The 27,132-nt window shown below is 46.5% G+C and overlaps 3 protein-coding genes across 20 annotated transcripts in view; 2 read left to right on the plus strand and 1 right to left on the minus strand.

The window, feature by feature from the left end:
• Positions 1-23,113, plus strand: part of FLVCR2 (FLVCR heme transporter 2) — a 33,281-nt gene extending 10,168 nt beyond the window's left edge. Inside the window, exons 2-11 of one of the 2 annotated variants that reach the window (XR_001522010.2) lie at positions 1,005-1,146; positions 2,339-2,479; positions 7,365-7,432; positions 8,193-8,296; positions 14,222-14,332; positions 14,759-14,864; positions 15,337-15,448; positions 15,836-15,891; positions 20,290-20,433; positions 21,555-23,113. Coding sequence is in view for 1 of the 2 variants with exons in the window: in XM_015629967.2 (XP_015485453.1) it covers positions 1,005-1,146; positions 2,339-2,479; positions 7,365-7,432; positions 8,193-8,296; positions 14,222-14,332; positions 14,759-14,864; positions 15,337-15,448; positions 15,836-15,891; positions 21,555-21,611 (897 nt within the window). In the remaining variant the exon portion in view is untranslated. The remainder of the gene's footprint in view (positions 1-1,004; positions 1,147-2,338; positions 2,480-7,364; positions 7,433-8,192; positions 8,297-14,221; positions 14,333-14,758; positions 14,865-15,336; positions 15,449-15,835; positions 15,892-20,289; positions 20,434-21,554) is intronic. The other variant, XM_015629967.2, reaches the window with a different exon arrangement.
• A 664-nt stretch (positions 23,114-23,777) lies between these two features.
• ERG28 (ergosterol biosynthesis 28 homolog) lies at positions 23,778-26,318 on the minus strand. The gene is made up of 4 exons (XM_015629971.3): positions 26,108-26,318; positions 25,828-25,918; positions 24,454-24,572; positions 23,778-24,306 (listed from the first exon to the last, which is right to left on the minus strand). The coding sequence occupies exons 1-4, from the start codon at positions 26,238-26,240 to the stop codon at positions 24,227-24,229; spliced, it is 423 nt and encodes a 140-aa protein (XP_015485457.1). The 5' UTR covers positions 26,241-26,318; the 3' UTR covers positions 23,778-24,226.
• A 211-nt stretch (positions 26,319-26,529) lies between these two features.
• Positions 26,530-27,132, plus strand: part of TTLL5 (tubulin tyrosine ligase like 5) — a 134,802-nt gene continuing 134,199 nt past the window's right edge. For 14 of the 17 annotated variants that reach the window (XR_001522002.3, XR_001522003.3, XR_001522006.3 and 11 more), the window contains exon 1: positions 26,530-26,650. The gene's annotated coding sequence lies outside the window, so the exon portion shown is untranslated. Of the gene's footprint in view, positions 26,651-26,855; positions 26,945-27,132 lie in introns of those variants that run through there. The other 3 variants (XM_015629960.3, XM_015629962.3, XM_015629958.3) reach the window with 2 other exon arrangements.

The raw sequence follows: 27,132 nt of genomic DNA on the forward strand, positions 1-27,132 counted from the left end.
CTTAACTACCAAATATGGCAACTGAAATATATTTGTTCTGAGATCTGTCTTGACCAGTAAGTCAGTCTTCCAGAATGAGTCTATCAGCATCCTAGAAACACAGAGAAGTGTTACAGAAAGCATGTAATAAGCACAAGGAGGTTTTGCTAGAAGACAGTCTAGGAAAGTTGTCCAAGCTCATGGGTTACAGGGCTCTTGGGTCTTCTGCTCTGTGCTGACATGCTTCCATGAGGTTTATGGGCTGCACAGATTTTGTCTTCCTTAGTCCTTGCTTTCTGTACACTTCAAAGCAGTTTATCCAGGGACAGTTGACAAGCTCCATTACTAAAACAACCTCGATATCTAGGATGTGTGCCATCAGCACTTCCCTTGCTTTCAAACTTGATGCTTTTCTAGGTTCCTCTGGTGGTCATAGGGTGAGCCTTGTCTTGGGAGGCTACTCATTTGAAACTATCAAAATTGGCTGAATCAGATTAATACCTCAGTTACATGGACAGGTCAGGTGCCTTGGCCTTTGCTCTTAAGTGGTTGGAACATAAATCAGTTCAACTAATTAACCCAGCAAATACTGTGGTTCGTTTTGATGGTCTTGTTTTCTGCCATTTTTAATGAGTAAAATTGGATTACCAAGTGAACAGGCCAGCTCAAGAGCAGGGGCAAGGTAAGGAATGGGATGCATGTGTGAACAGGAACATATATTTGTGGGGGAGGTCAGGGCAGGCAAGACCACCGCTTTGATGGAGCTAGGTATTCATTCTGCTCAATTCTGTTGTAAAACTTTGCTTTGAATATCCTGACAGTTTTAAATGCAGCGGGGAAACCTCTCTTATGGCCCAATTGCAATGAGTATCTGACTTTTATCTCTTAATTTTTGGGCGGTGAAGAAGATTTTCATCTTGGTTGTGAAATTTGATTAGGCTCAGTTGAGTCTGTACTGAGCTGTAGGATGGTGGCACTGTTCTGGTTTCATGTCATGCCTCTGTTTATCCTCTCTCTCTCCTCAGCTTGGCATTGCTGCAGGCTTTCTGATCCCTCCAGTTCTGATTCCTAATGTGAATGATGTGGAGAAGCTGGCCCACCACATCAGCATCATGTTCTTCATGACTGCAGGTGTGGCATCAGCCCTGTTCATCCTGGTCATCATAGGTAAGGAGGTGGGAGTGTGCACATGAAACCAGATGGGACTGAGACCAGCTAATGTGTGACGGGGGCCTGTGTACCAGGAAATGGGCTGGGCAGGCCATCTGGGGATGTGTCCTACCATGCAGCTGACAGGGTCATGCAATATCATATCTTGCTGCTTCAAACCCTTGATGAACAGCACATGTAGAAGGGAGGTTGTAAGCAAGCCTGCCAAATTGTTAGTTTGGTCCATTGCCTGCCTAATAAATTCCAGGCATAAGTAAGTCCTTTAAAACCCAACAGAAATCTTGCAAGTTTCATAGTCATCTTCCCTGCAAACAGAGTGCTGGGCCTTGGGTTATGTCTGGGACCTGACTACCTCTGAAGAGTAGAAAGAGGCAGATTATACTGCATCACAGGAACAAACTGTTCCCAGTTATGGGTGGAGAGAAAAAAGCATGAAGGACAATAGCAGGACACAAGAGGTGCAATTTCCCTGCTTAACACATGAAGTCAAAGCCAGATCTTTTGCATGAAAGACTGGCACGCTCACTGGAGAGCTGAGTTTAGTTGCTGAGTTCCATCCAATTTTTTTGATAGGCTCCTCTTGCCAGTTTGTTCATGTTGCTGGTGGCTGAATCGCATGTAGACATCAAATAATGTGGGGCAGGGAATAGACAAGGTACAAAAATGCCTGTCTAGCACCTGGCACAGCAGTATTGCTTGTGACTGGGATTTCTGGATGCTACTTTAATGCTAGTAAGGGGCAGCAGATGGCTTGGCCTGAAATAAAACCTGGCAAAGGTTATTGTTCTTGGGCACTGGCCACTGCAGAGCACTAGGCCACCTTTGTCAATGGACAGTTCAGCTTTGTCATTTATAAATCCACATAACACTTTTGCACCTGGCTGGTCATCCTAGAGACAAATACATTAATAGTCCTGAGAACTCTTTTGGTGTTGCTGGACACTGCGTACACAAAAAACTAATTGAAGGCAAGATGTTTCCCTTGGGAAGGTGTCAGGAGTTACTGTTGGAAGGGAGCTGTTCTTTCCTGTTCCTGGATAAGTTCATGCATGGAGATCAAAACTTAAGGAAAATGGTGTGTTTTGTACACTTGGTTCTACCAGCCCCCTGACATCCCTCAAGTGGCAGTGTGTGCTCAGGCCCCTCAACTGCACCATTACAAACAGATGTACTTTGTGTCTGGTTTCAGTCTTCAAGGAGAAGCCCCCGAACCCTCCAAGCCAAGCTCAGGCCTCGATCCAATCAAGACCGGCTGCAGAGTATTCCTACATGCGATCAATCCTCCGCCTGCTCCGCAATGCCAACTTTTTGCTGCTTATGGTCACTTATGGTAAAGTTTGGCCTTTCTTCTTGTGCAGTTATCATGACTTCTCCCTCCCTCTCTCTGCTCTGCTGAGGCAGTAACTGGCTTGAGTTGGTTGTTTTAGGGGAATATAAAGATATCTCCCCTGTGCTGCCACAGACCAGGAATCCTTATAGCCCAGTACTCTTCAGCAGTGGTTAGCAGCAAATGCAACGGGAAAGAATGAAAGGAAGGCAAGCACACACACACAGAGGGTGATATGCCCCTACAACTGTTTGCCCAGTCTTTGACTGTTTGCTGTTCAGGGGATTTCCTTATCTGTTCTTTTTTTCTAGTCATTTAGTTAATTGCATCACGATCTAAGTGCTTACATAAGAAATACATGGAAGTGTCTGAGTGCAAGTCACAGAAATGAGTGAAAGTCATTTCCGAAGGCAAGGATATGAGTATGACTGCCAGGCATCTCTGTAGAGGTCATGTGGAGTATGCAGATGTGCAGACTTTGTCAGCTTCCTAGGCAATCCCTGTGAAGCAATTGGAAGGAAGGACTGGAGAACATCTTATGCCATCTGTCCTTGCACGCTGAATTTGCTGCTTGCTTCTCATCAGCAGTCTCAGTCTGTTTGTTTGAGGGCAGTGTGATGTGTTGAATCTATTCCCTGATGTTGAATTGGCATATAGGAAAGTTTTTTCTTACTAGCTGAAAGGCCATTGTGGTCTGTGCCTGGCTGCATAATAGGGTATACTGTAGCCAGCTAGTCTGTGGGTAGTTTTGCCCTCATTCTTCCTACCAGCTTGCTATGGAAGCTTCTCAGTGGGATAGTTAAATATTGCTGGAAGTTCTGCACATTTTGCCAGTAATTGTATCTGAAAGACCTTGTGGATGAGTAGGCAGGTTGGACAGAGTCAGGTGGTGTACTTTGTACTTGCTGAGGATGCTAATGGTCTTTGGAGTTGTTGGAATCTCTGCTCCCTTCCTTCTCAGTGCAGTAGACTTCTAGAAATGCCCCTCTCAGATTGCTCTTAAACTCTCCTGGTTTGCATTGCATCTGCTGGGTTTGGCTATTTTTTTTTTCCATATTACATAATGCCCTCTCAGAAAGTGAAGACACAAAAACCTGTCAGGCAACTGTCTGAAGTTGGATTGTATCATCTGCTCAGTTCACACCCTTCAGGAAAAGGGATGAGGAAAGAATTTGCTCTAATAGGCACAAACAAGTCCTAGAGGAGAGAGGAGGGCTCTCAGTTCAAAGAGCATGTTTAGAATCTGACCTTCCTGTGATAATTCTTCTCTGGCAGTCACAGTGTGCAAAATCTGTTCAGTGGCTCATAATTAATTTTCTCTTGCTGCTGGTCTGTGCATTTATTCTGTTCCTCTCTGTGTCAGCCTCATGCCAATCTCCAGCTTGACTTGAGATGGTGACTGTTACTCAGAGAGGGAACTGTGCTGTGAAACTTTTTTTTTTTTTTTAGCCTGTCTGGGTTTAAAATGGTGACAGTTTTTCCTACTCAAGTCAAAAGTTATATTGGCCAAGATTTAAGACATCTGCATCCACATGAGTATAACTGAGCCATCCTGTCTACCTAACACAAAGATATCTGCAGCCTGTTGGCTTTTGTGTTAGCATTACATGTGTGAGGGGAGGAGGGGCAAACCTACTGCTTGTTCATCTCTCCTGGCTGTAGAAAGAATGGGGATCCTTCCACAATGCCAGGTTACAACAGGTCTGCGGACTTCTTAGTTCTTGGTATTACCAGCAGATTACTTTCTTGTGGCAGGACTTGGAGTGCTAGAAAGTGGTATCACTGCTGCTATGTCAGTGCTAGTGAACTGCTTTCCAGGAAAGCTCTCAGAGAACCTTTTCCCCAGGGCTGCTGACATTGCTTCCATAAAACTGAGGCATAACATGGAATGGACATTAAGGAATTCCAAGTCTATGGGGGTGGGCTTTGCACTGGAAGGCACATTGCTAGTGGGAGGCAGTAGGCAGGAAAAGGATGTGAGATTCTGGGAAAGGCTGGTAGAACAGGAGTCATGAGACAGTCTTAAATAATCAGCATTTGGAATGGTGATGGGGCAGTGAGGAGGAGGCAGGTCAGTAAGAACTGCATAAAGAACCATGGTTGGGGAGAATTACAAGGGTGGACAAGGGAGAGACCAAGGATCTGGCGTGTAGTTTATAGGCTGTCTACCTGTGGGAGACCTGGGTTCTAGTCTGAGGCTTAATAAGTGCTCCTTTTGGAGCTCTAGGCAATACACTTCCCTGTTCTGGCCTCTATAACATAGAGGAGACACTGAGGTATCAAAAACGTTATTCTACATTACAAGCAAACCATAGTAACTAGCTAAAGAATTGAGTGGTGCTGGACTTTCAGATGTCCTGCTTCCAGCTACTAGTTCTGGTTTCCCTCATCTGGGTGGGCAAGTGGCCACTTTCCTGTTGGAAACAACCATCAACTGCTTTATGGACATTCAAACAGCTGTAATTCTCGGAGAAGCTTCACTGAGCAGCTGTGACACATCAAGTGCCTACAACTTTTCTCAGCCCTCACATATGCAAATTTGACACATTGTCTTGATTCTTAGAATGTTTTGCCTGACTCTGGTGCCAAGTGTTGCTGCCAACTCTTACTTTCTGCCCAGCTTGGTAGCAGGGGCCGTTCTCTGTCTTGGGAATCACATGGATTACAGAGCTGCTGTAAAGTATACTGTAAGGTAAAATAAAAATTACTGGCAGTATTAGGTACCAGAGCAGCATCTGACTGTCTTCACAAGGCTGCTGTCCTCTTGGCTGGGTGAGAAATAGAGGTGCACAAATGAGTAGTTAATGTTTATGCCCGTCTTTGAAGTGAAGAAGCAGGACTGTGCTGATCTGTCATACTCCCATGTCCTTGCACTGCAGCTTGTGGTGTCACCTAGTGAGTGTGGTGTTCCAGAGGTGGCGATAAGATGAAGCTGATTTAGGGTGTGTTAGCTGTTTTGCCTTAGCCAAGTGTTGCAAAAAGACAGCTTTCAAGGCTGAAGGGTGCCTCCTTGCTGTGAGATCTCCAGTTGTTTCCCCCATCCTTGGCTGCTGGCCCTGCTGGAGTTTCCAGCCTTCCTAAGTAACTCTTGGTAAGGATTGGATAGATTCTCTCCTGCCTAATGAGCATGTCACTCAACTTACTAGCCTCTCCTGTAACCTTCTGACATGTAATTTTGAAGCGGGAAGCATTGACACAGGCAGTATTTGGGATCACTTGCATAAGAGTCTTCATCTGTGGAGTGAGCTTTGCTTAATCATAGAATGGTTTGTGTTAGAAGGGCTCTTAAAGGTCTTCTAGTTCTAACCCCCATGCCATGTTCAGGGACACTTCCCCCTAGACCTGGTCACTCAGAGCCCAGTCCAGCCTGGCCTTAAACACTTCCATCTACACTTTTGGGCAACCTTTTCAAGTGTTCCACCACCCTCACAGTAATGTTGCCAGAGATGGTGTGTGAAGGAAGTGTGATGCAGCTTCCAGCTGCCAATCTTGTGGCTCCTCACAGTGCTGTGTACTAGAACAGCTATCCAGTGTTCAGTGGAAGACTGGGCTAGGTGCAGGATTGCTGACTACTTAAGGGGAACTAGGGGACTTCAGGCTTAGGAGAGCTCAGGGCTTTCTTCCCTCTGTCAGAGCTATGCCTGCTAGACTGCACTTCTGTATCCTGTGTTAGTTTCTGCTTTTAGCTGAGGCTTAGAGAGGAAAAGTAGGAAGGGGGAACTTGACACATATCTGTTTTGTCAGGATTTCAGGCATCTGTGCCAGACTTTTTAAACCCATGGCTCCTTTTGGAGCCTGTAGACGTGTGAGCTGCAGTGGTGAAATCTGTCCCTTTCCCTCCACCCATCAGAATCACTGAAGCCTTGAAGAGAAACCTACTGCAAATGTAAATGACTTTCTGAGAAGAAAGTTATGCTGACTGTTACAGACCTCATCCACCTGGGGCAGGTTTTTCAGTATCACCCACGGTGAGAGTGTAGCCGTTGCAGTACTGCTGGTCCAGTGCACATGTGTATGTTCCTGCCTGCTGAACAAAGCTGTCATCTGAGAAGGCATTTAACCAACGAGAATTGCATGTAAGATGGAACAGAGTGTCTGAATAGGGCTTGACCAGTATCACCCCAAAAGTTTCATTCTCACCTTGGCTGATACTGAGAAACCTTCACCAAGTGGTTGATCCTTGTGACAGTTAATGTAAGTTCTCTTTCAGAAATGCAGTTACTTTCACAGGCTTTTTCAGGCCTCAGTGATATCTTTTAAAATGCAAGACTTTTCCTTTACAGACACACAGCCCAGGTGCCTGAGGGTAGTGTTGTCTGTGCTTCACCAATAAGCTTCTACTTGTCTTCTGGCATTTCTTGGCTTGGAGAGAATGTTATTTACTGGTTGCTAGTAAGGAGAATGCTGACAGGCTCTTCTCTTGGGGGAAAACACACAGGTCAATGACACTGTTGTTAATTGAATCTCAGGTCCTTGTGCAGGGTGTGATACTGAGGCAAATGCTTTTCTAGTATCCTGACTTGGCTGGGGGCAGAGGAGAAAATTGCAGTGCTAAAGATGGATCCGGCTGTGAGAGAGGGTTGAGACCCTGTTAAGGAGTTGTGAGACCGTTCAGTACCAGAAATGTGCACAGCCCTTCCTCTAGCTGCTTAGGTAAGAACCATCCTGAAACTGCAGGGTTCTTCCTCCTGCATGCTGAGGCCTGAATGTTGGTGTGCATTTCTTTCAGTAACCTATGTTGAGCCAGTCTGGCTCATTCTCCTGAGACTCTGCAGCCTTGTTCTGGGCTGATGGTCCCAAAGATTTCTCTCTCTGCATTTCTGCCCTTTCACAACCCAACAGGAAAGTAGCAGACTCTGAATGTACTACATTTTTGTCCCCTTCTCAGGTCTGAATGTAGGTTGTTTCTACGCCTTGTCCACTCTGCTGAACCGCATGGTGATCCATCACTACCCAGTAAGTGCATACAACCCTCACGGCCCTCTCTGATGCTTGCTGCTCTCCAGCACTGGCTGCCAAAGCGGAATCTGTGAGAAAGGCAATGTCACAGCAGTCCTGGCTGTCTCTAGCACAAGTTGGCTGTTCCTTTTTTCGTTTACACCACCCCATGTGAAAGCTGGTGAGCTCTAGAAAAGACAGCTCCTTTGCACCTTAAATGAAAGCATTTACTTCTGAGAAAATCTTCCAGCAATTTCCTCTCCTTGTTTCTGACTGTAATTTCTACTGGGACATCAGTCCTAGGAGGCTGTCTATGCACATGCTCTGGTGGCAGAAGGGTGGAGTGCCTTAGTACCTCAGCTATTGTACAGCTTACTGCTGGTGCTGTATGCCACGGAGCTCCTTTCTGTGCTGCCTTATAGTGAGTCCCAATATTTCCTAGTCAATCTGGCCAAAATCCTAACAGCAAGGTTCATAGAGTTTACACTATTCTCTGAGAGCATCTGCTCACGCTGGCCAGTGCACACCTTTTTCTCAGGGCTGGATCAGACACAATTGCCAGACCACTTTTTTTTTTTATGGACCAGAAAGCACTGGCTCATAGTGGGCCCAAAAGTGTTCCTGCAAAGGCTAGTTTTGCTTAGTGTGTTACCAGCAAAAAATATGTATGAAGACTAACTTTGGTGTCTCTTCCTCTCTGGGTTTTCTGCACTTCGCTTTTTTGTTGGATATGACTTAGTTCCTGCCTTTGTGTGAGTGTGTATATGTCTCACCACAGGGGGAGGAGGTGAATGCTGGCAGGATTGGACTCACCATTATACTGTCGGGGATGGTTGGGGCTCTGATCGCCGGCATCTGGTTGGACAAAACCAAAACCTACAAGTAAGTGCCTTGTTTGCCTCTGTGCCCTGGCAGCTGTGCTCTTCCTCCATACTGTGCAAGGAACAACCCTGTGCAGTTGCAAGTTGGCAGTCTAGAGACTGAATCATTGGAAAGATTTGTTGGGAAAAAAATAGGGTTCTTCAAAACCCAGTTAGTCTAAAGTGAAGTTTGGAGGTGTGCATTAGCTGGCACTAGGCTCATACAAGATCTGGTGTTGGTGGTCCCTAGGGAGGCTTACAGAAAAGATGAGATGGCCCAGTAACTGCTTTGTCAGGGATGAGAGAGTTCTTGGCACAAGCAGAATCAAGACTGTACCAGACCATTTCTCAGCCCTTACAAACCAGCCTCTATGAATTTTTGTCCAGCTTAATGAAAGGCACATTGAATCCAGTGCCCAGAGGCATTGTGTTGATGGCGTGTTGTTGTGTTTAGGGCAGGCATAAGGGTTATTTGGGTTACGGATGGATGATTGTGTGTTTGTTGCCTGGTGAGTTGGGAAGGCAGATCTGGCCAAGCATCTTGCCATCTGCAAAGGGACAGTTAAGAGTCTTTGCTTGGCCTACAGTTCCCAGTCTTCAGGAATTTGGATCTCGCTGAAACACCTCTGTAGGCTATCTCAGAGTATAGAAAGAGACTCTTCCGTCTTATACTGGGCTTGAACCATCTTTTTGGCTTCTTTGGTGGCTTTGAGAACTGTGCTATAACCTGTTGTCTGAGCAGGTTGGGTGAGAGGGGGCTTTACTGGTAACGTGCTGTTTTATTTTTTGCAGAAGCTTTTCATCTGTGGGAGTCCTACTGCCATTAACCTACCTCATATCTTTAGCCAGATATGCACATGCTCATTGTAGACAGCTTAGATTAATCTGGATAGCTGTGAGCTTGCAGCTTCTGAAGTGGCCTCTGGCTGTAGCTCCCTGTAAAGTACAGGGATCAGAAACAGAATATTGGCTTCTCTAATATGAAAGAATGGTAGGTGAGGATCCTGGGACTGGCAGGTTGTTTGTTGTTGTGTCTAGATGGTTGTGTGGCACTGAGTAGTTCTCATGTGGGAGTCCTGGGAAATATAAATACAACTGTTAGAACTGCACTGCTAACCATGCAACATGACTTGTGTATCTTTCTAGTGGTAAGGTAGCCTCAACTGGCACCGCTAAACTGTATGATCTTCCTGGTTTTCTGTAAGTGAAGTTAGGTTGCAACATGGAGGCTTGAAGAGCTGTGACTCACCATGCAGAGCTGGGACTTGAAATGTGGTAGAATGGGAAAGAGATGAATGTAAGAATCCTGTATTTGTTCCATGTACCCTCCTTCCTTGGAAGATCACATAGGTAAGCAGAGCTGGCTAACAGTGCAGAAAAATAGGACTATGTCAACCATGAAGTTCATCCTACAAACCCCAGGGGCTATTGGGAGATAGTTTTAGTCTTAGGTGAGGAAAAATGCTGCTAAGAATTTGTTCTCCATTACAGCCTACAAAATGGATTTCTGTGAAACTAGCACATTTTTTTTCTGAGTGCTACATAGTCTTTATTTAGCCCCATTTAAAAGTCTATTTAAAAAAACTGTCAAGATGCCAGATGTTCTAGGTGGGTACCCTCCCCCTTCCCTCTGTTGCTGAGATAGTGTCAAGAATAAAATGTTAAGCACATGAAAATCAGGAAGGAAAGATATCAAATCCTTTTTTTAGTCAGCTTGGAGAGAGAGGGAAGCAAATGAATGGGATCCAGCTGTGATTGAGGGGAGCAGGGGAAGATTAATAACAGAAGGAATTGCAGAGCTCTACATGCATGTTTGATCTTTACTGTATCATCAGCAGTTCCTTGAAAGGGTGAGGCTGTGCTAAGTCAGGCTTTCCCCATCTGTCATGCTCGGGCACCAAATGGCCTTGCACTCTTGCTTTTATTTAGCAGGCAAGTCCCTGCAGCAGCCCCTGCACTGTTCTCGTTTTTGGAATAGCAGGTGCAAATTTGGTCCATTCAAATAAATACATGAATTATGTAGTCAGAAGCGAGCAGTGCAAGAACTGGGGTTGTCCTTGGTGGTATGGCTTGTTGAGAACAGCCCATCTCTTTGAATCATAGAGTCAGGAGAAGACCCTTAAAGTTTTGACATCAAGCTCCTGGCTCAGAGGACGAATGAGGTTGTGACAACTGGAGACTGCTGGGTGCATTGGTATTTGTAGGGTAGTCTGGCTCAGAATTAGGTGTTTGAGGACTGAATTAATCATCACTTCTCTTTGGCTATGCTTTTCTTTCAAGTACAGTCTTCACATGGCCTCAGGTCAAGCTGGTTGCAGTCAGCACTCTCCACTTTCATTGCCACATTTCTAAAAGGCAAGATGTCAGAAATATCCATCTCTACCATTGACTAGGCAGAAGACTCTAAGTGGTGTTTTAGGTCTGTACAGATGCAAAGTACAAAAATTTGGGGGAAAGAGAAAAGATAGTGGAGGATGGAACACCTGTGTCTTTTCCACTGAAAGGGGAGTGCTCTCTCAGCCTAGCCTGACCTGCAATTTGGGCCTTCTTATTGTAGCCCTTTTTATGCAAGGTTAGTCCTTGTGTAGTGGATATGTCTTCACCCTGTCCTGCCATATATCTTATACAAATTATTAACCAAGACTGTCCTTTCTTCTGAACTTCATACAGGAAGAAAGTAGCATAAAACTGAATGCCAAAGGATAAGGGCATGGTGAAAACCAAATCAGTCTTCTCCAATTTGTCCCTTTCTCCAGCATCTGACACCTCCATGTCTTCAGCAATGAGATCTTCTGGGAGCATGGGAACAAGGCCTTTGGTCAGGCTTTTGTGCAACCTGGAATGTGCTGTCTTCATGGCAAAGCCTGTGGAAGTCATCTGTCATCCCTGTGTCCGTACAGCAGAGCATGCTGGAGCTGCACACAACATCCCTGTGAGCAGCTAAAACTTTTGTATATGGCTGTACCCCTCATGCCACCTCCTCCTCCCAGCTTGTTCATTTGTTGCCTCAGATGTTGATTGACTCTAGTGTTTTTGCAGCTGCAATCCCCTCTGAGTCTTGTCCTGTCACTTTTGCTTTCCTCATCCAAGTGACCTTGTGAGACAAGGCTGGGCTGGGCCATATCCATTCCTTACTCAGAGGCTTCTTCTAGAGCTGACCGAACAGCAGGAGATGTGTTCTTCATTCCAGCCCTGTTCCCTGCTGGCGCTGGCCCTGTCTGGCTTTTTTCCCCCAAGGTCTCTTTTTTCTCACAGTCCCTTGTGTGAGCTCTTTAATCTGCCTCTTCAGAAGGTTTGGGAATGTGACTGGGAGGGCAGATGAATGTCAGGGCTGGTTAGGTTCATCTAAGTGACAAGTGTGTCAGGTCCTTCACAGACCTCCCTCTGGCTCTTCCACAGAGACTTGGCACTGGTGCCTTCGTAGCAATGTTTCTACATGGGTGCAGTGGGCTTCCTTTCTGCACCCCAGAGCACTGAGGGTTAACCTCAGTTTTTCTAAGGTAGTGTGGCAGGATGCCTGATTTCCAGCCTGTTCTCACTGCACTAATCAGCCTGTTAAGTAGACAGTCTCTGTTCCCTGTACCAGACAATGAAAATTGTCAGTCCCTGTAGAGCTGTCATGGGAGTAGGTTGCTAGAAACACCAGAATGCAGTGCTCATGTGCTCTGTGAATCTGCTTCTCCTCCTTTGTGCTCTTTTCACTCCCATGAGATTTATGGCTATGATAAGAGGCTTATTAAGCTAAAACTGGGCATGTTTCCATACCCCGGTGCCCCTAGGGCCACAGAACATTCTTGTCCTCTGGTGAACAGGGTGTCAAAGGCCACTTCCTGAGAACACCCTGCCTCTGTGTCTTTCCCCAGGAGTTTTTGTTTCACTGTGCACCAGTGTCTACCAGTATCTCAGTTAAACCCTCTTCAAAATTTTGCGTTTCTTGGACTGCTGAGCACTAAATCACCTTTTCCTTGTCGTCAGTGGTATGAGTGTCTCTGCTGGCAGTGACTAAACTTCCAAGGGCTTCAGCCACCTCTTGGAGGCCTGCACAGTATTTTAGCACTGACTGCTATGTAGTTTGGAGACTTCTGTTTATGGAAGTTGCTCCCAATTCAAACTTCCAACTGTCCAAACCAGGTCAAACTGGTTCATGTAGCCCAGCTTTGACCTCCTTTCCTAATCATCTCTTTCCTCCATGGCTGCTTGTCAAGGTATGGGAGGCATAACAACTCATGGGACCTGAGGAACCTGTATTGAGCAGAAAAAGGCTTTTACTTGCATCTCTTTCACTCTCTGGGGCTGCTCTCTGTCTCTTCAGTCAGTCTTTCAGCTCTTCTTCTGCAGCTTCCAGGCTCTGTACAGCTCTCTGCAACAGATTGTAACAGAAGTAAGCAGTCCCTTTATGCTGCCTTCACAGATGAATTTTTCCCTCAGTGAAAACTTTGGAAAGAACATACTCTAGGAATGGTACAGCATTGGAGGTTAAGGCATTTAACTGCTCCTTTGATACACAACAAAATTAATCGCCACAGCATGTTTAGCCTTTCAATACATTAAATGAGCCTTGTAAGTATGGATCAATAGCTGAAGCCTGAAATTAGATTCTCAGGCTTATATTTAGATAATAATTGACGTATGGGCATGAGCCCCACTGACTGCAGTCATTGCAGCAGTGAGGGAGGACAGAAACTTACCTGGAACAGTCTGGATTTATCTGTAGTAATTCAGTGTACTGGAGACATTTTCTTACACATTGTAGTACTTAGTGCTTACTTGGGTTGATTTTTGACAGTTATCATTTGCATTAAAAATTGAAAGTGGAAATTGTTTGAGATTTAATTTCTTCAGTAGAATTCCAGGAACTGATATCAAATACATTCTTTAGTGGATTAAGACTTAAATTAGGGAGAAAGTACACAAGTAGCCTGTGGTAATACATGTAACTTTTTCCTAAAAGACAGTGATCAAAAGGTTTTATCAACTCTGGTAACTGTTCTGCTTTCAAAATCCAAAATCCTGGTGGAATTTCAGCCAGGTAACATATTTACCTTTCCCTCCTTTCCCTGCTTTGCCTCCTCAAAACTTTGTACTGTAAGACCTACTGCTGCCTCTTGTACTATAAAGAGCTTTTTATTTTATTTATTTATTTTTTTAATGTGGGAAGGGTTTTCTTGGTGTATAGTCAAGGATGACAATTGCTAAATGTTGTGGTGAAACTGGCCTGGGCTTCTGCCTGTCTCTCACTGTACTGAGTCCACTGATGATCCTTGCGTGGCCTGGCTGCAGGTTTGGCTGTTCCCAGGATCTGACTAGCATACTTCCTGAGACTCTTTGTCTCTTCTGCACACAGAGACAAGAGCTTGTGGCTTAGCTGCTGTTGGCTGTGGAACTAGCACTGTCCCTGCTAAATGCTCACATGGCTTGAGGGTGAGGCTGAGGGCAACCTGGCTTACATGTCACCTCTCCAAATACAGCAGGTAGTTTAAACAACAGAAAGGAGCAGCAATGAAGGTGAAGAAAACAGCACTGAAAAATATAGGCCCATAAGACTCTAGCAGTGTTGACACCTCTTTCCTTTTTATGTTCCTTCTTGAGAGCGCTTTATCTCCTTGGCTCCTGCTTATAAGTAAGCATATTCAACTCACTATGTGGATGCTCCAGAAAGATTAATGATCTCTTTAATTGGCAATTGTTTTCCCCCTCAAGTGGCATGTACTGTATATCACCAGGCACCTGTCAAGCTGTGGTAGGATCTTTCTTCTGCTGTGCTGCTCTGTGTGCAGGCCCTTCCATGCTCTCTGTCAGCCCAGTTCCTGGGTATGAGTGTCAAGAGACTGTGCAACTTTTAAATAGTTTTTTTTTTTTTTTTACCCATGTGCTACAAGCTATATTAAGATCTGTATGCAGAAAGGAGGACTGGATTAGATAAAACCCTGATTGCTTTTTCTTGCAGGCAAACAACACTAGCTGTCTATCTCATGTCTCTGGTGGGAATGATAGTCTATACCTTCACTCTGAGCCTGGGCCACCTCTGGGTGGTCTTTGTGACTGCTGGATTGCTGGGGTAAGTTAATGTGCAGGCTGCTTTCCTCAGCATGTGAACTGCTAGAGGATGAGCAGGGAGGCAGAACTCCTGCTGTGGGAGGGACTGGGGAGAGCCATAGCATCTGAATGGCTCCTGCGTGTTTAAGGGCAAAATTATCTGCCCTTCCCGTCTCTCAATTGTATGTGTTTCATTAGAATCAGGGACATTATTGTGACCCTGCTCAGCTGCAACCACCTTAATTGTTCCGGGTAATCAAGTGGAAACTTTTGGAAAGCAAGTGGTACCCACAGCCCTATAGATGATCGGTGGACAAGGGTGAAGAGCATGTGGGCTGGAATGGCTCTTTGACTGTGCTGGGGGTCATGCCCCTTAGAGTTATGGTCTATACTGTACCTCTTCAGTCTTCCTTCTGGCAGTTGCTGAGTCTTCTGCACTTTATTACAGGCTTTTTATGACGGCATACCTTCCCCTGGGCTTTGAGTTTGCTGCAGAGTTGACATACCCAGAATCAGAAGGAACATCATCAGGGCTCCTCAATGTCTCAGCACAGGTAGGGATGCTGTTTTCCCTTTGCTTGCCTCTTTTTAGGCAAAGAGATTAAATTGTAGTTCCAAGCCTTGAGTCCTATTTCTTGTCCATTATTGGTGTAATGTACTGCAGACCTAAGCACTCTGGGATGTGACTTTTTGAATCATGTTCCTCATGGCATCTCTATAGTGGAACTTATTCTGTTTCTGTTTAAGAAAATACTTCTTGGTGCCAGTCATCCTTGCCTTTTCCAACATAGCTCTTAACAGTCCTGGCTCATCTCCAGTGAGAGATGAGATTCCAGCTGTTGGGGTCATCTGGCATTCCATTAGCTGGAAGGAGGTATCTCTGGATGTGTTTATAATCAAACTTTACCCTCACTAGGCCAACTGTTTGACTGGCTTGTATGCTCTGATACTTTGGTAAAGATTGGAAAGAATTTGGGCTGCTTTATAATTGCAGTACAGCTTGACATTTCCTTTGCTTGTTTGTAGATTTTTGGTATTGCCTTCACCATTGGCCAAGGGCAAATCATGGATCACTTTGGGACAATGGCAGGAAACCTCTTGCTTTGTTCTGTCCTGTTCCTGGGGACCGTTATGACAGGTAATTAAAATTTTCGGTGTTCTTCTGGTCTGACTTTGCCTTGGGCTTGACATATTAATTCAAAGCTTTTGTGTGCAGTGCCTGCAGGAAAGGGCAGAACCCACACAGCAGCCCCATAGCAATGCTGTTCCTCTTTAAACATCTGGTCTGCGTTACAAACCAGAGGCAAGGCTTTTTATCCTGGCTCTGGCTGGGGTCTCAAAGTTGTACCTTCTACATGCTGCAATAGAGAATCTCTATCCTGCCTGTTTCAGAAGTGTTCTCAGCCTTGTCCAGGAGAGTGGTTTCTCTTGCTCATTGTAATATGTTTCTGTCTCTTCTGGGGCTTCTTGGGCACTGCATGGTGACTTGACTGCCTTCACATCTCTCTTCCTCCCTCTGTTCCAGTTTTCATTAAGGCTGATCTCCGAAGACAACAGGCTAATTTGGAACATGAACAGACAGTGAGTAAACCCCCCTTCAGTCCCTGCCGTGCTCAACACCCAGCCTCTCTCCTTTCCAGAAAAGGCGGTGGCTTGTGGGGAAGCTTGTTGTTGGCATTTTCAAACTGGATGTAATCTTGGCTCTGCCAGCTGCTGGGGCCTCTGTTTGCTCAGTATTATTGTCATACAGAATCTGTAGGCTCTGGTCCTCTGGGGTTCTGCAGGGCTTCACACATCTTTACACCGGCTAGGGCTAGCTTGGTGTGTGATGTCCCTGTGGCATACTGTGCAATAAATGCAGCTGTTTGCACATGGGAGAAGGCCTGTGTGAACCAATTGCAGTGGATACTGTGAGAAGCTTTCCCTGCAGGGAAAGGGAGGGACTGGTTGCTTGAGGCTATTTCCCATATTGCTCTAGGCTCCTCTTCTAGGATGTTAGCAGAGAGAGATCCACTCACTGTTCAGGCACCCATCAGCAACCATGACTAGAAAAGTGTGAAATCTCAGATCTCTGCTGTCTTGAGTCAGCTCTATTCAGAAGACAGTGCTGCCCTCCTCCAGTGCTGGTGGTACTGTGAATTAAATTCATAACATGTATGTGGAAGGCCTAAGAAAGGTCCTTTGGCAGTGAAGGTGATGCCTTTTACTAGACTTTCCCTTTGTCAGACATTTCTCTCATCAGATGAATTGTACATTTTTGTGTAAGCCATTTTTAGTATAAATCTTCTTCAGTCTAAATACTGTTGTAAGAGCTTGCTGCTGCATGGGGAAGAGCATTGCAACCAGAGCAAAGGTGGTGCTAAAAGTCTCCAGAACTGACAGTAGTAAGAACCAGAGGGGTGTATGCCATAGAACAAATCTCAGTCAAAAATTTCACTGAGGATTCCCCCTGAGGAAGTCATGTTGCACACCCCACTACACCTCCAAATGTGTACTCCACATGGCTGACCTCAGCTGAGTATTCTCAAGCTTAACAAACAACTGCATGTGCTCGACTGACTGATGGTAGGCTGAATCTAGTGTTCTGCACTAAGATGGGTGCCTCGGCCCTGGGATCAGCCAGCTGGGGTTGGGCATTGTGTGCTGCCTTTGTGTAGAGCTCTGACAAAGTCAGGTACTGGAGCTTTTCTGTGTGGCACAGCTGCCTTACACAGGCTTGGGTGATTTTACTGGTTTCTTCTATTGCCTGTTTCCCTTTCTTATTTTGCTGTGCTTTCATTTCTTTTCCTACTTGCCTCCATATTTTCTGGGATGGTGACTTGTGATTGTCATTAGAGAGACTTCAAGGCAGCAATCAGATCATGGATTATGGGACTGTAGCTTGTAACTCTAACCCCATCAATTCCCACTCCTGGTCACTAGCTTAAACCCACCATGGTAGGATAATTGCATTAATCTACTTTAAACACTCAGAGGGTGGCACAGGCACCTAGCCAATGGCATTTCTGGGGTGACTGCAGTGGCTGTAGATTATCAAGAATCTTTCTGGTCTTCTCAGATGCTCAGCTGAGAGGAAAGACAAGACAGCGTCCAAGAACGGAGTGGTGATCCCCCAGACTCATGTCAGACAGAGATGTAGACAGGGATTTAGCTAGGTGCAGCAAAGCAAAGCCTGGTGCTGGAGCAGATGGAGAACTGAACTGTCAGTCATTTTTTAAGGGGAGGAGGTGCAGACATTTGGAGCCATGTTCTCTGACATTATTTTTACAGTCCAGATTCTTGGCTGGAGGTGATACCAGGAACCCCTTAAAGAATTGGCTTTGATCACAGCCAGGGTGCATTGGCAAACTTCAAGAAGGAAATTTAAAAATATGTAGCAAGAACAGTCATTGGGTTTGTGCCTTGTGGTATAAGAATGCCTGGAAATTGTAAAGCTCTGTGTTTGTTGATCTGTGAATCTCAGTGGTACTTTGCATTTTCTCAGCTGTTGCTTGGGGTGGTATGGTATGCTTTACTACTCACTGTCCTCTGCTTCACACTGACAGGCTGGTCTACTAGGCTATTCATGCTACCCTTTGCTTTTCAAGGTGTGATAGACTGTGTGTATCATTTAGTGCCACAGCCAACAGGACTAACAGGCAAAAGGAGAGTTGATTGGGAAAACCAGCCTTAAACCTGCTAAGATTAGGGCATGTTCTACAGGGACCATGAAGCTGCTATGCTTTGATGGAAGTATGAGAAAGAGTCCCATGGGCAGGGAAGGAGTGATGTTAAATGGAGTTATATCCAGCTGGCATCAGGTCACCAGTGGTGTGCCCCAAGGCTCAGTACTGGGGACGGTCCTGTTTAATGTCTCTGTCGATAACCTGCATGAGGGGATCGAGTCCACCCTTAGCCAGTTTGCAGACCAAACACCAAGTTGGAGGAGTATTGTTGGAGGGTTGGAAGGCTCTGCAGAGGGACCTGGATAAGTTGGATCCATGGACTGAGGTCATTTTATGAGGCTTAACAAGGTCGACTGCTGGGTCCTGCAGCTGGGTCACAACAACCCCAGGCAGTGCTACAGGCTTGGAGAAGAGCACCTGGAAAGTTGCCCATTGGAAAAAGACCTGGTGATACTGGTCAGCAGCCACTGAACATGAGCCAGCGTGTGCCCAGGTAGCCAAGAGGGCCAGTGGCACCCTGACTTATGTCAGAAATAGTGTGTCCAGCAGGACTAGGGAAGGGATTGTCCACCTTGTACTTGTTGAGGCTGCACCTCGAGTTTTGTGTCCAGTTTTTGGGCCACTCACTACAAGAAGAATTTTGAAATGCTGGGGCATATCCAGAGAAGGGCAGTGGAGCTGGTGAGGGGTCTGGAGCACAAGTCCTATGAGGAGCACCTGAAGGAGCTGGGGTTTTTTAGCCTGGAGAAAAGGAGGTTCAAGGGAGACCTTTTTGCTATCTACAGTGACCGGAAAGCAGGTCATAGTGAGCTGGGGGTCAGTCTCCTCTCCCAGGGAACAGGTGATAGGACAAGAGGAAACAACCTGAAGTTACACCATGGGAGATTTAGATTGGGTGTTGGGAAAATTTCTTCACCAAAAAGGTTGTCAAGCATTGGAACAGGCTGCTTAGGGAAATGTTAGAATCACCATCCCTGGAGGTATTTACAGGACATGTAGATTCAGTTTTTAGGGACATGGTTTAGTGGTGGACTTGGCACTGCTGGGTAAATGGTTGGACTTGATGATCTTAAGGGTCTTTTCCAGCCTAAACAATTGTGTGATTGTTGCAAGGAGAAGACTCAGAGTCAGTTGTGAGCTTCCAGAGCATGGAGAGCTGTGGAGTTGTGCAGATCTCACTTTCAACTGAAGCACTGTACCACTGGCTGTGTAGCAGTTTGTCTTCTATTGGTTCCCTCATCTGTTATGGTTAGAATTAAAGAAATGTTGCAGTTAGTAGATTAAATTAGCATAATGGCATTGTGTGCACCTTGTCCTCTATTAATTAAGCTGTAGTGTGGTCCCAACAATCCTCCCCACTTTGGTCTGTCCCAGTTTCCAGAGCTCCAGCTAGGTTAACTTTTTTTATCTCAGGACACTTAGATCAAATACCTGTTTTATGTGATAATGAGGCTCTTTTTGTGCTGCCTTTGTTGTAAATGCATCTGAAGCCATTCCAGTGTTGTGTCTTAAGATTTCATAGTAGTGTCAGTTGATTCAGCACATACATTATACTCATGAATATGCTGTGTACTGCTTGTGCTCATATACTTGTGATTTTCAGCATCCATACAAACCTTTTTGTATTGTTTCTTTGCATTAAGAAAAAACATCTTTGCTGATCTTCCATAGTTTTTTTTAGGACAACCATCCACCCTCAGTTTCTTACTGGATTCTGTTGGAAGCTGCACCATGCTTAGCCTCTAGTGAAATACTACCAATAAAAAAATGCTGGAATTTTGTCTAGTAGACACAATGTATACCCATTCTCTGCTTCCCAAACTTCCTTACTCCATTTCTGTGTTTACTGTGTGGCAAGCAGCCTTCTCCTTCTGAAGAAGGCTTTTTTTATGTCCCAAAGCCATAGGCAGGCCATATTTATGCCCTTTTCCAGTACTGTGACTCAAAGCTGTGAGAGCAGCCTTCCTTTCCCAAGGTGGTGGAGCCCTGCACACTGTATGATCTAAATCTGCTCCTGTAGCTTCACAGCAGATGACTGGTGCTGAGACCTCAGAGGTGCTTGGAGAGCCTGTTCTGAGTTGCTAGAGTGCTTCCATGGTGCATTCTGGTGGAGTTTCAGAAGTCTAAATGCAGATTTCCTCTTATTTCTACCTTTGGCATTACTTCATGCACTCCCCTACCCTTCCTGCTTGTTGATGATCCCTCTTTGCACTTTCTGGCTTTTGCTTCCAGACATCTCTTTGAAGCTTTCCTTATCTCACTCCTCTGCTTTGGGATACTGCTGCTGACTTCTGTAAAACCTTTTCACCTACAGATTGTGTAAGAACCTACTCAAAATGAGACTGTTTCATATCTCTTGCTTCCACGCTTCCTGGATTTCTCTTGAACTGCACTGGGGATGTGAACCTCTTTCCTGTGCACCCCTGATTTCTGCGTCAGATGTCAGTCTTGCTCTACAGTGAGTAAACTCGGAGCCCAGGCTGCAGGGAACTCCACATTCACCATTACAAGTCTATGTGCTGTCTTCTGAATTGGTGGCAGCTGGGCTGTCTCACTGTAACCAGAATCAGAACTTGAGAGGTATCAGAAATCCACTAGGGGAAGAAGTCTCAAGTTTAATCCTGACACACCTCAGAAAAGTTCAGAAACAGCTTGTCAAACTCCACTCAGGAAAGCTGAACTGGAATTGGAACAGTTTGACTGTTCCATGAAGCTAAGGGTGGTAATTGGGCAGTAGTCTCCATTTTTCCTTGCTTTTCCTCTGGGAAAAGCTCCCTCCATCTTAAAGTTTCAAGAAATTAGGCTAGTTCCTCTACAGGATTTATGGAGAAAAAACTTTTGTATGTTTGCCTCTTATTTCTTCTGTCTCCTTAAGATATGAGTAGTGAACTTTGAAGAAGGCACTGGTCTGTGGTATTATCTCAACCATAAATCCAAGGTGGGCTAGGGGAAGAAGCAGAACAGGGGGTGTCAGCACTTCAGTGGGCAGTTGGGGTGGCGATGGAAGGACTTGAAGATGAGCAAGGTAAGCAAGGTGTCTGGGAGTTGAAGAGGCTTCAGACATGCTGGAGTAAGAACACAAGGGAACTAGTGGTTGTGCTGAGCCTCCTGGGGGTGTGAAGAAAGCAAGTTCTCTCTGGCATTTGCACAGACACTGTGCTGCCTCATGGCATGAAGGAATTCCCAGCACCTTCCCTTGCCCAGGGAACTGGCCCTGCAACTTTATACTTTGAGGCTGAGATTGTGTCACAGTGAAATGTTGTTGGTGAGCTGGCTGTGGGTCTGATACCTTCGGTGGTATCAGCCCCACAGGGAGCTAGTAATGGTCTGAGGACTACAGCAAGTAGCCTAAACAGTCAGACATTGCACTGCCCTACTGCCCCAGTGCCCCTTGCTTGGGCAAAGTGGCTACAGAAGGAAGAGGGAACTAGCAGCACGCTCTGAGGATGGTGATTCTTATAGGGGATTTCTGCACTAGCAGGGAGCTGTGAACTACCCAGGCTCTGGCCAGCTGATGTCTCTGAAGCCTGGGTCTGGCCAGCCAGGATTCTAACCATATTGTTTTTCTCTGACTTGCAGAAAGTGTTGCCAGAAGCCTACGCTAATCCCATAGTCCTTGAGGAATCACAGCTGTGAAATTTAGGGGTGGCAAAGCTGAGAGATACAGCCTCCCTCATTCCCATCTTTTCTACCTGCATCATCCTTCTGTGACATGCACCCCATGGGAAGGGGGCAGCCTCAGGACAGGAGCCCTACGAACTGCTTGTGGAGAGTGTCAATGAGCAAAACAAGAGGGGGGTTGTTTTCATGAGTTTTCATTGCATCTTGCTGTTTTGGTGTTTGGGAGGAAAAGTTGGGGAAATCTGCTGTGTCCCCCCAGTCCCACCATGTATCCTTGGAAAAATGATGTGCTGAAAAAAGCCATGGTACCAGGCTAACCCTGAGCATGAAGGTGGCACCTTGCACTTAGCTGTGACATGAAAGGCAGCCACACCTACTTTGTGAGCAGCCCTGGAAGAGCTGGCTCTAGGGAATTAGAGCAACCTAGGGATTGCTCTGCTCTGTTTCCCATGATGCTCTATGTTGCACAGGTAGTAGTAGAGGCCTCAGTACATTACCAGCAAGTGCAAAGCAGGGCACCAGCTGCTGCCAGCTCTTCTTTTACTATTTGGCTTTTCTAGATTAAGCACTCTTAATCTGGATAAACTTCTGCTCAGAATTCACTGGGGTTGCCCTGATGTTCATACATATTAGGAGCAATTAAGAGATTGTCAATATGCCTCCTTCTAGCTCGAGGCAAGGACTAGTTCTGCAATCTAAATCTAGCTTATCACTACATTAGCACAAAAGTGAGTCAAACCAGTTTCCCTGGGCTGAGGACTTTGTCTTCCTCCTTAACAAGAAAGTGCCTTTTACATGTTTCAACATCACATACAAACTTTTTGTGAAGTGTTATACTGAGAAAACCAGCCAAGGCTGTGTTGCTCTTCAGAGCCAAAGAGAGGGGTATGATGGAAATCCAACTTTGCGCCAGTGTGGAAGCTTCCCACTTCATAATAGAAAACAGGAAAAGGTACCTACTTGCCCACATTTGTGACTTATAGACACTGCCCATCTATATGCTGTTTATTTTCTAAACGCAACTGTAGATCCTTTTATCACTTCTCCATCCTTTCCAGCATCCCTCCCCTGATGGAGACATCAAGTGTCCTTATACATGCAATTACTTATGTTTTATTTGAAGCAGGGTACAAAAGCTGTACTGAGGTGGAATGGTTAAAAATACTCCTCTCTGACAAACTATTTTTTGACAAAACATTTTTTTTGGTGAAATTTTAATCTTTTTTTTTTTTTTTTGATACATTATATTTTGATACAGACTGTCTTAAGTTCATGAAGTTCTTAAACAACATTCTCAGGCACATGGTGTGATTCTTAAGGGTCCTGTGCAGGGCCAGGAGTTGGACTGTGGTCCTGATAAATTCCTTCTAATTCAGCATATTCTGTAACTGAAGTCCTATCTTTGATAGTTTGGGATTGAGGATGAGGGTTTAAAATGATTTTCAAGAGAAATGTCAATGTAAAATATTAACATATTTAATATTTTAACTATTTAATAAATTAGTTTTAAAAAATAATATTATTGTAATTAATTTTGAATTAATCAAATTAACTATGAATTTAATGACAATTAATAATTTACTTTTAAATAATTTAATGACTTTATTAATATTAACATTCATATACAACTGTACAATGAAACCTGATATATTCATATTAAATGGTTGAAAAGGATCTATATGTGGCTCATGTAATAGCCTGAAATGTTCTGCAGAATGGAAAAAGCATCTTTCTGCCCAGTGCTACTGCTGTGTTCTTTTCCTCCCTTTGTTTCCTCTTTCTTCTGCATGGGAATTGTCTTCCCAGCTAGTTCCTGCTGGCTTTTTTCTGCATTCTGTGTGCTGCCCACTTACCTTTTGGGCATTATTTTCTCTAGGTCTAAGGCACTTGTTCCTATTTTCTCCATCTTCAGTATTTATAACTCACTAGACAGGAAGCTCCATCCTCGCTCACAGATGCATAGTTCGAGTTTGCTGTCACCAGCATGCTGCAGAAGAGCGTCAACAGCCCTCTTCACGTGTGTTATGTGAGCAGTCAGGCCTGGAACTTTGTGGCAAGGAGCTGGGGAAAGGTAGGTTTGATGTAAAGAGAGATGATGTATTCTGCAGCATACAGTGGAAAATGCTGTTGGCTCTGATCTTCAACCCACTGCTGTGTAGCAGAGAGACAAACATAGCCCACTGCAGTTTTTTGTCATTTATTAGAAACGGTCCCTGGGAAACACGCACATGCAAATTACACAGCAGTGCTAGGGGTAGCACCTGTTCTCTCTATCTGGTCCAAAGTGTTCAACAAATCCTGGACAGTTCTGTCCAGTACACTGTAAAAGTACAGTGGGAGAGCAATCCTTAGTGTTCTGGGCGTGCCAGAGACTTTGCCTGCTACCCAGGGAGTCAGTCACCAACTGCCTTACATAAGCTTTGACACAAACTTCTCTGGGACTTGGTCTTTGACATCAGTCAGTTGAAACGTTGCCTGGACAAGACAAAAACAACTTGATAATGACAGTGATTGACAGAGTCCAACATTGACCCACCAGTGGGATTGCTGTCCTGGAGTTCAGCTGAGCTCTTGCGGAAGTCTGGCAGTGAAGGTAGCAGATGACACCAACCTACAAAGAGCCCTCAACTTCAGTTTTTCTTCTTGTTTTGTGATAGTGCTTCTACCTCCAGGTACTGCAGCCCAATCAACATCCCCATAATAGAGAAACCTGTGATAGAGATACAGGATGAGTTGTGTAGAAAATGCTGGACAAGAGATGAGGCATCCCCTCAGCCCATAGCTGCATGGGGATTTTTTCTGGGGTGTCATAGCTCCAAGGAGACTATGCAGAGGGAGGAAGCAGAGCTCTACTTACTTGCTACCATAAGGGGTGCCATAACTCCAATTGTCAAGGCTGCAGTGTGGTATATGAAGACCTCAGAGAGGAAGTGAGCAAGGGCCAAAAAGAAGGTAAAGAGTGTGATGTGATAGAGGCTGTTGAAGAGCAGAAAAAAAGCAGGTTATTGTATCATACTATGGGCATGAATATGGCTGAGTGGAAAAAAAAGGCAAACCTGCATGCTGCCCCATCTGCTCTCACTGGCAGCACAGAGGGGACTTTGCCCCTTTCCTAGTGAGGTGCAAAATCCCCATGGGCAACAGCTGAGAGGAGAACAGAGCAGCATGTTCAATGGTGCATTGCAAGTCACAGGCATTATCTGGCCTGAAGGAAGGTGAAGATGGGAGAGCATGAGTAGGGCACCAGTGAAATATGTGCACATGCAAAAAGAAGGTGAGAACTGGATTAGCAGAGAACTAGGGTGACAGGAGTTGGCTGACTTCAGGCTGCATCACCCAATGTCTTCCCACCTGTGCTCTGCTACCCTCTATGGGTACAGCTGTTGAAAAGGGAGCAGATTCAAAAGATGCATGATTTTTGCAAAAAAAAGAGGCAAAATTTCTCAAAGAAACAACTGATTCTTGGTAACTGGCATTGCCACCACCCCCTGAAAACATACTGTTTAGTCCCTGCACCTCCCTACCTCAGATAAGCCTAGGCAATCCATGCCAGGATACTGCACATACTGCCAGGTAAACAATGACTTCTGCTATGGTGAAGCAGTAATAAAAGCGTTTTAGCAACCTCCAGTAAAGGCTTTGTCTAGCACAGACCTCACGTCAGCTTGCTTGGAACCCCTCTCAGAAACACTTCTGTTAGCACAGGGAGAAATGGTGTGTCTCCCGCTCAGCACCAAGCTGCCCCTCAGACCTTGCTGTCAGCAGCAGGTAAGAGTGTAGGAAAGAAAGCAACCAGTTAAGACCACTGGGCACCTAAAACTGTCCCAGTCTTTAGCTAAGCTGTCATAGTAAAAGAAGTATTGAGCATCAGTCATAGTCATACCACAGCATTAGCAATTGCTTAATTAACAGAGAGGCAACACTAATCAGAAAGCACTTTCCAAGCTGTAGCTCAGAAATTGGTGACAGTAAGAGATTCTCAGATCTGCCGGTTTCTGACTGAGCTAAGAACACAAATCAAACGCACAGGCCGTCCCCACAGAGGAGGAACAGGGCAGCAGCTATCAAACAAATCCCACATTGCTATTTGAGCTTCTTCAGGGGAATGCTGTCAACACTATAGAAAGTTCAGGAACAGCTTTCGATTCCCCACCTCCTCTGTGCCGCCCCCTAAGCTCAGGCTGTGTCTAGCAAACAAACCAATGGATTTCTCGGGTGTTGCTTTACATACGTCCTGTTACGGATGTCGATTGCGCAGAGGCAGCGGATCACTGATGACAACAGGGTCCAGACGCCGAAGGTCCGAGCCTGGAGCCCATTCACTGCGTAAAGAAGGAGCGAGCACATGGAGGTCACGCACGGCTCTGCCTGCCACCTCAAGTCCCGCCGCGGAGGCGCATGCCGCGGCAGTAGGCAGCTCCCGGGCCCCAGAGGTAGGAGCCCGAGGAGAGCCCAAGGCTCACGGCTGGAAGGGGACCTCCAGGTGCCAGGGCGACCGGCGCGGCCCTTACCGAGGCCGGGGCTGGCGGTGTACAGCTTCTCTGAGAGGAAGCCGTGATCGCGGAAGCTCTGCAGGGTATTCCCGGCGGCGATGACCGACACCATCACCAGCCAGCTGCGCAGCACGTTCAGGAACCGGCTCATCCTCCCGGCTCGAACCGCGCCCGCCAGGCCCAGGTTGGGTCCCCGCCCGTTACCGGCGGCGCTCCCGCGGCGGCACCGGAGCCCCGCCCGCTCCACCGCCCAGCACTCCGATTGGCCGCTGCGCGCCACTCCATGCGCGCGCCACGTGACGTAACATCTCCTCCCGCCAATCGGGTCCCTCGCCGCGCGGGAGGCGGCCCCGCTCCCGTTCCCACCCACCCCGCGGGAGTAGGTGGGAGCACCGGCAGGGGGCGGAGTCGGATGCGCTTGCGCAGTGAGGCGGCGGGGGCGCCTGCACGCCGGGGCGGGGCCGCCGCCCGTCGGTTGTTGTAGTAACGGGGAAGCGGCGGGAGGGGCCGGGGTTGCCTTTGTGCGCCCGCCCCGGCGCGGCCCGGCCGCCGCGGGAGCAGGTACGGGGACCTGCAGGCTAGCACGGGGACCCGCTGCCTTAGGTGCTCCCCGCCATTCCTGCTTCTTCTGGGGCCGCTGGAGGTCGCCGTGCTTGGCCTGGCGCGGGGTAGGCCAGGCCGTAGCCGCCCCTCCGGGCCGGAGGGCCGCTCCTGCGCCAGTGGAGGCGTTACGGTGTCCGGCTGGCCCCGGGCGGCGGGGCGGGCTTGGCGGGCGTTTCCCGTTGGGACTGGGCTGGCGTGGCGTGGGTCTGCGGCTCGAGGCGAAGCAGGGCGGGGCAGGGACGCGCGTTACCGGTAAGCGCCCGAGTGGCTCTCACGGGCAGGTGCGGAATAATCTGCTGGAAGGTGATGCTTCTTTCTGTGCTCTCGTGGCTCGGAGGTGATGTTTGACAGATCACAGATGTTTAACAGACTTGTTGATAGTCCTGTGAGAAATATGTACTGGCTGGAGGTGGTAGTTACCTGATACCTCTCGCTGTCCT

The sequence above is a fragment of the Parus major genome, chromosome 5, assembly GCF_001522545.3.
Source record: "Parus major isolate Abel chromosome 5, Parus_major1.1, whole genome shotgun sequence".
NCBI lineage: Eukaryota > Metazoa > Chordata > Aves > Passeriformes > Paridae > Parus > Parus major.

Coding starts and splice junctions, on each gene's coding strand:
- ERG28 (XM_015629971.3), bottom strand. CDS start 26,240: ATGAGCCGGTTCCTGAACGTGCTGCGCAGCTGGCTGGTGATGGTGTCG. Junction 25,919..26,107: donor CACCGCCAGCCCCGGCCTCG/GTAAGGGCCGCG, acceptor TTCTTTACGCAG/TGAATGGGCTCCAGGCTCGG. Junction 24,573..25,827: donor ATCGACATCCGTAACAGGAC/GTATGTAAAGCA, acceptor GCTCTTCAACAG/CCTCTATCACATCACACTCT.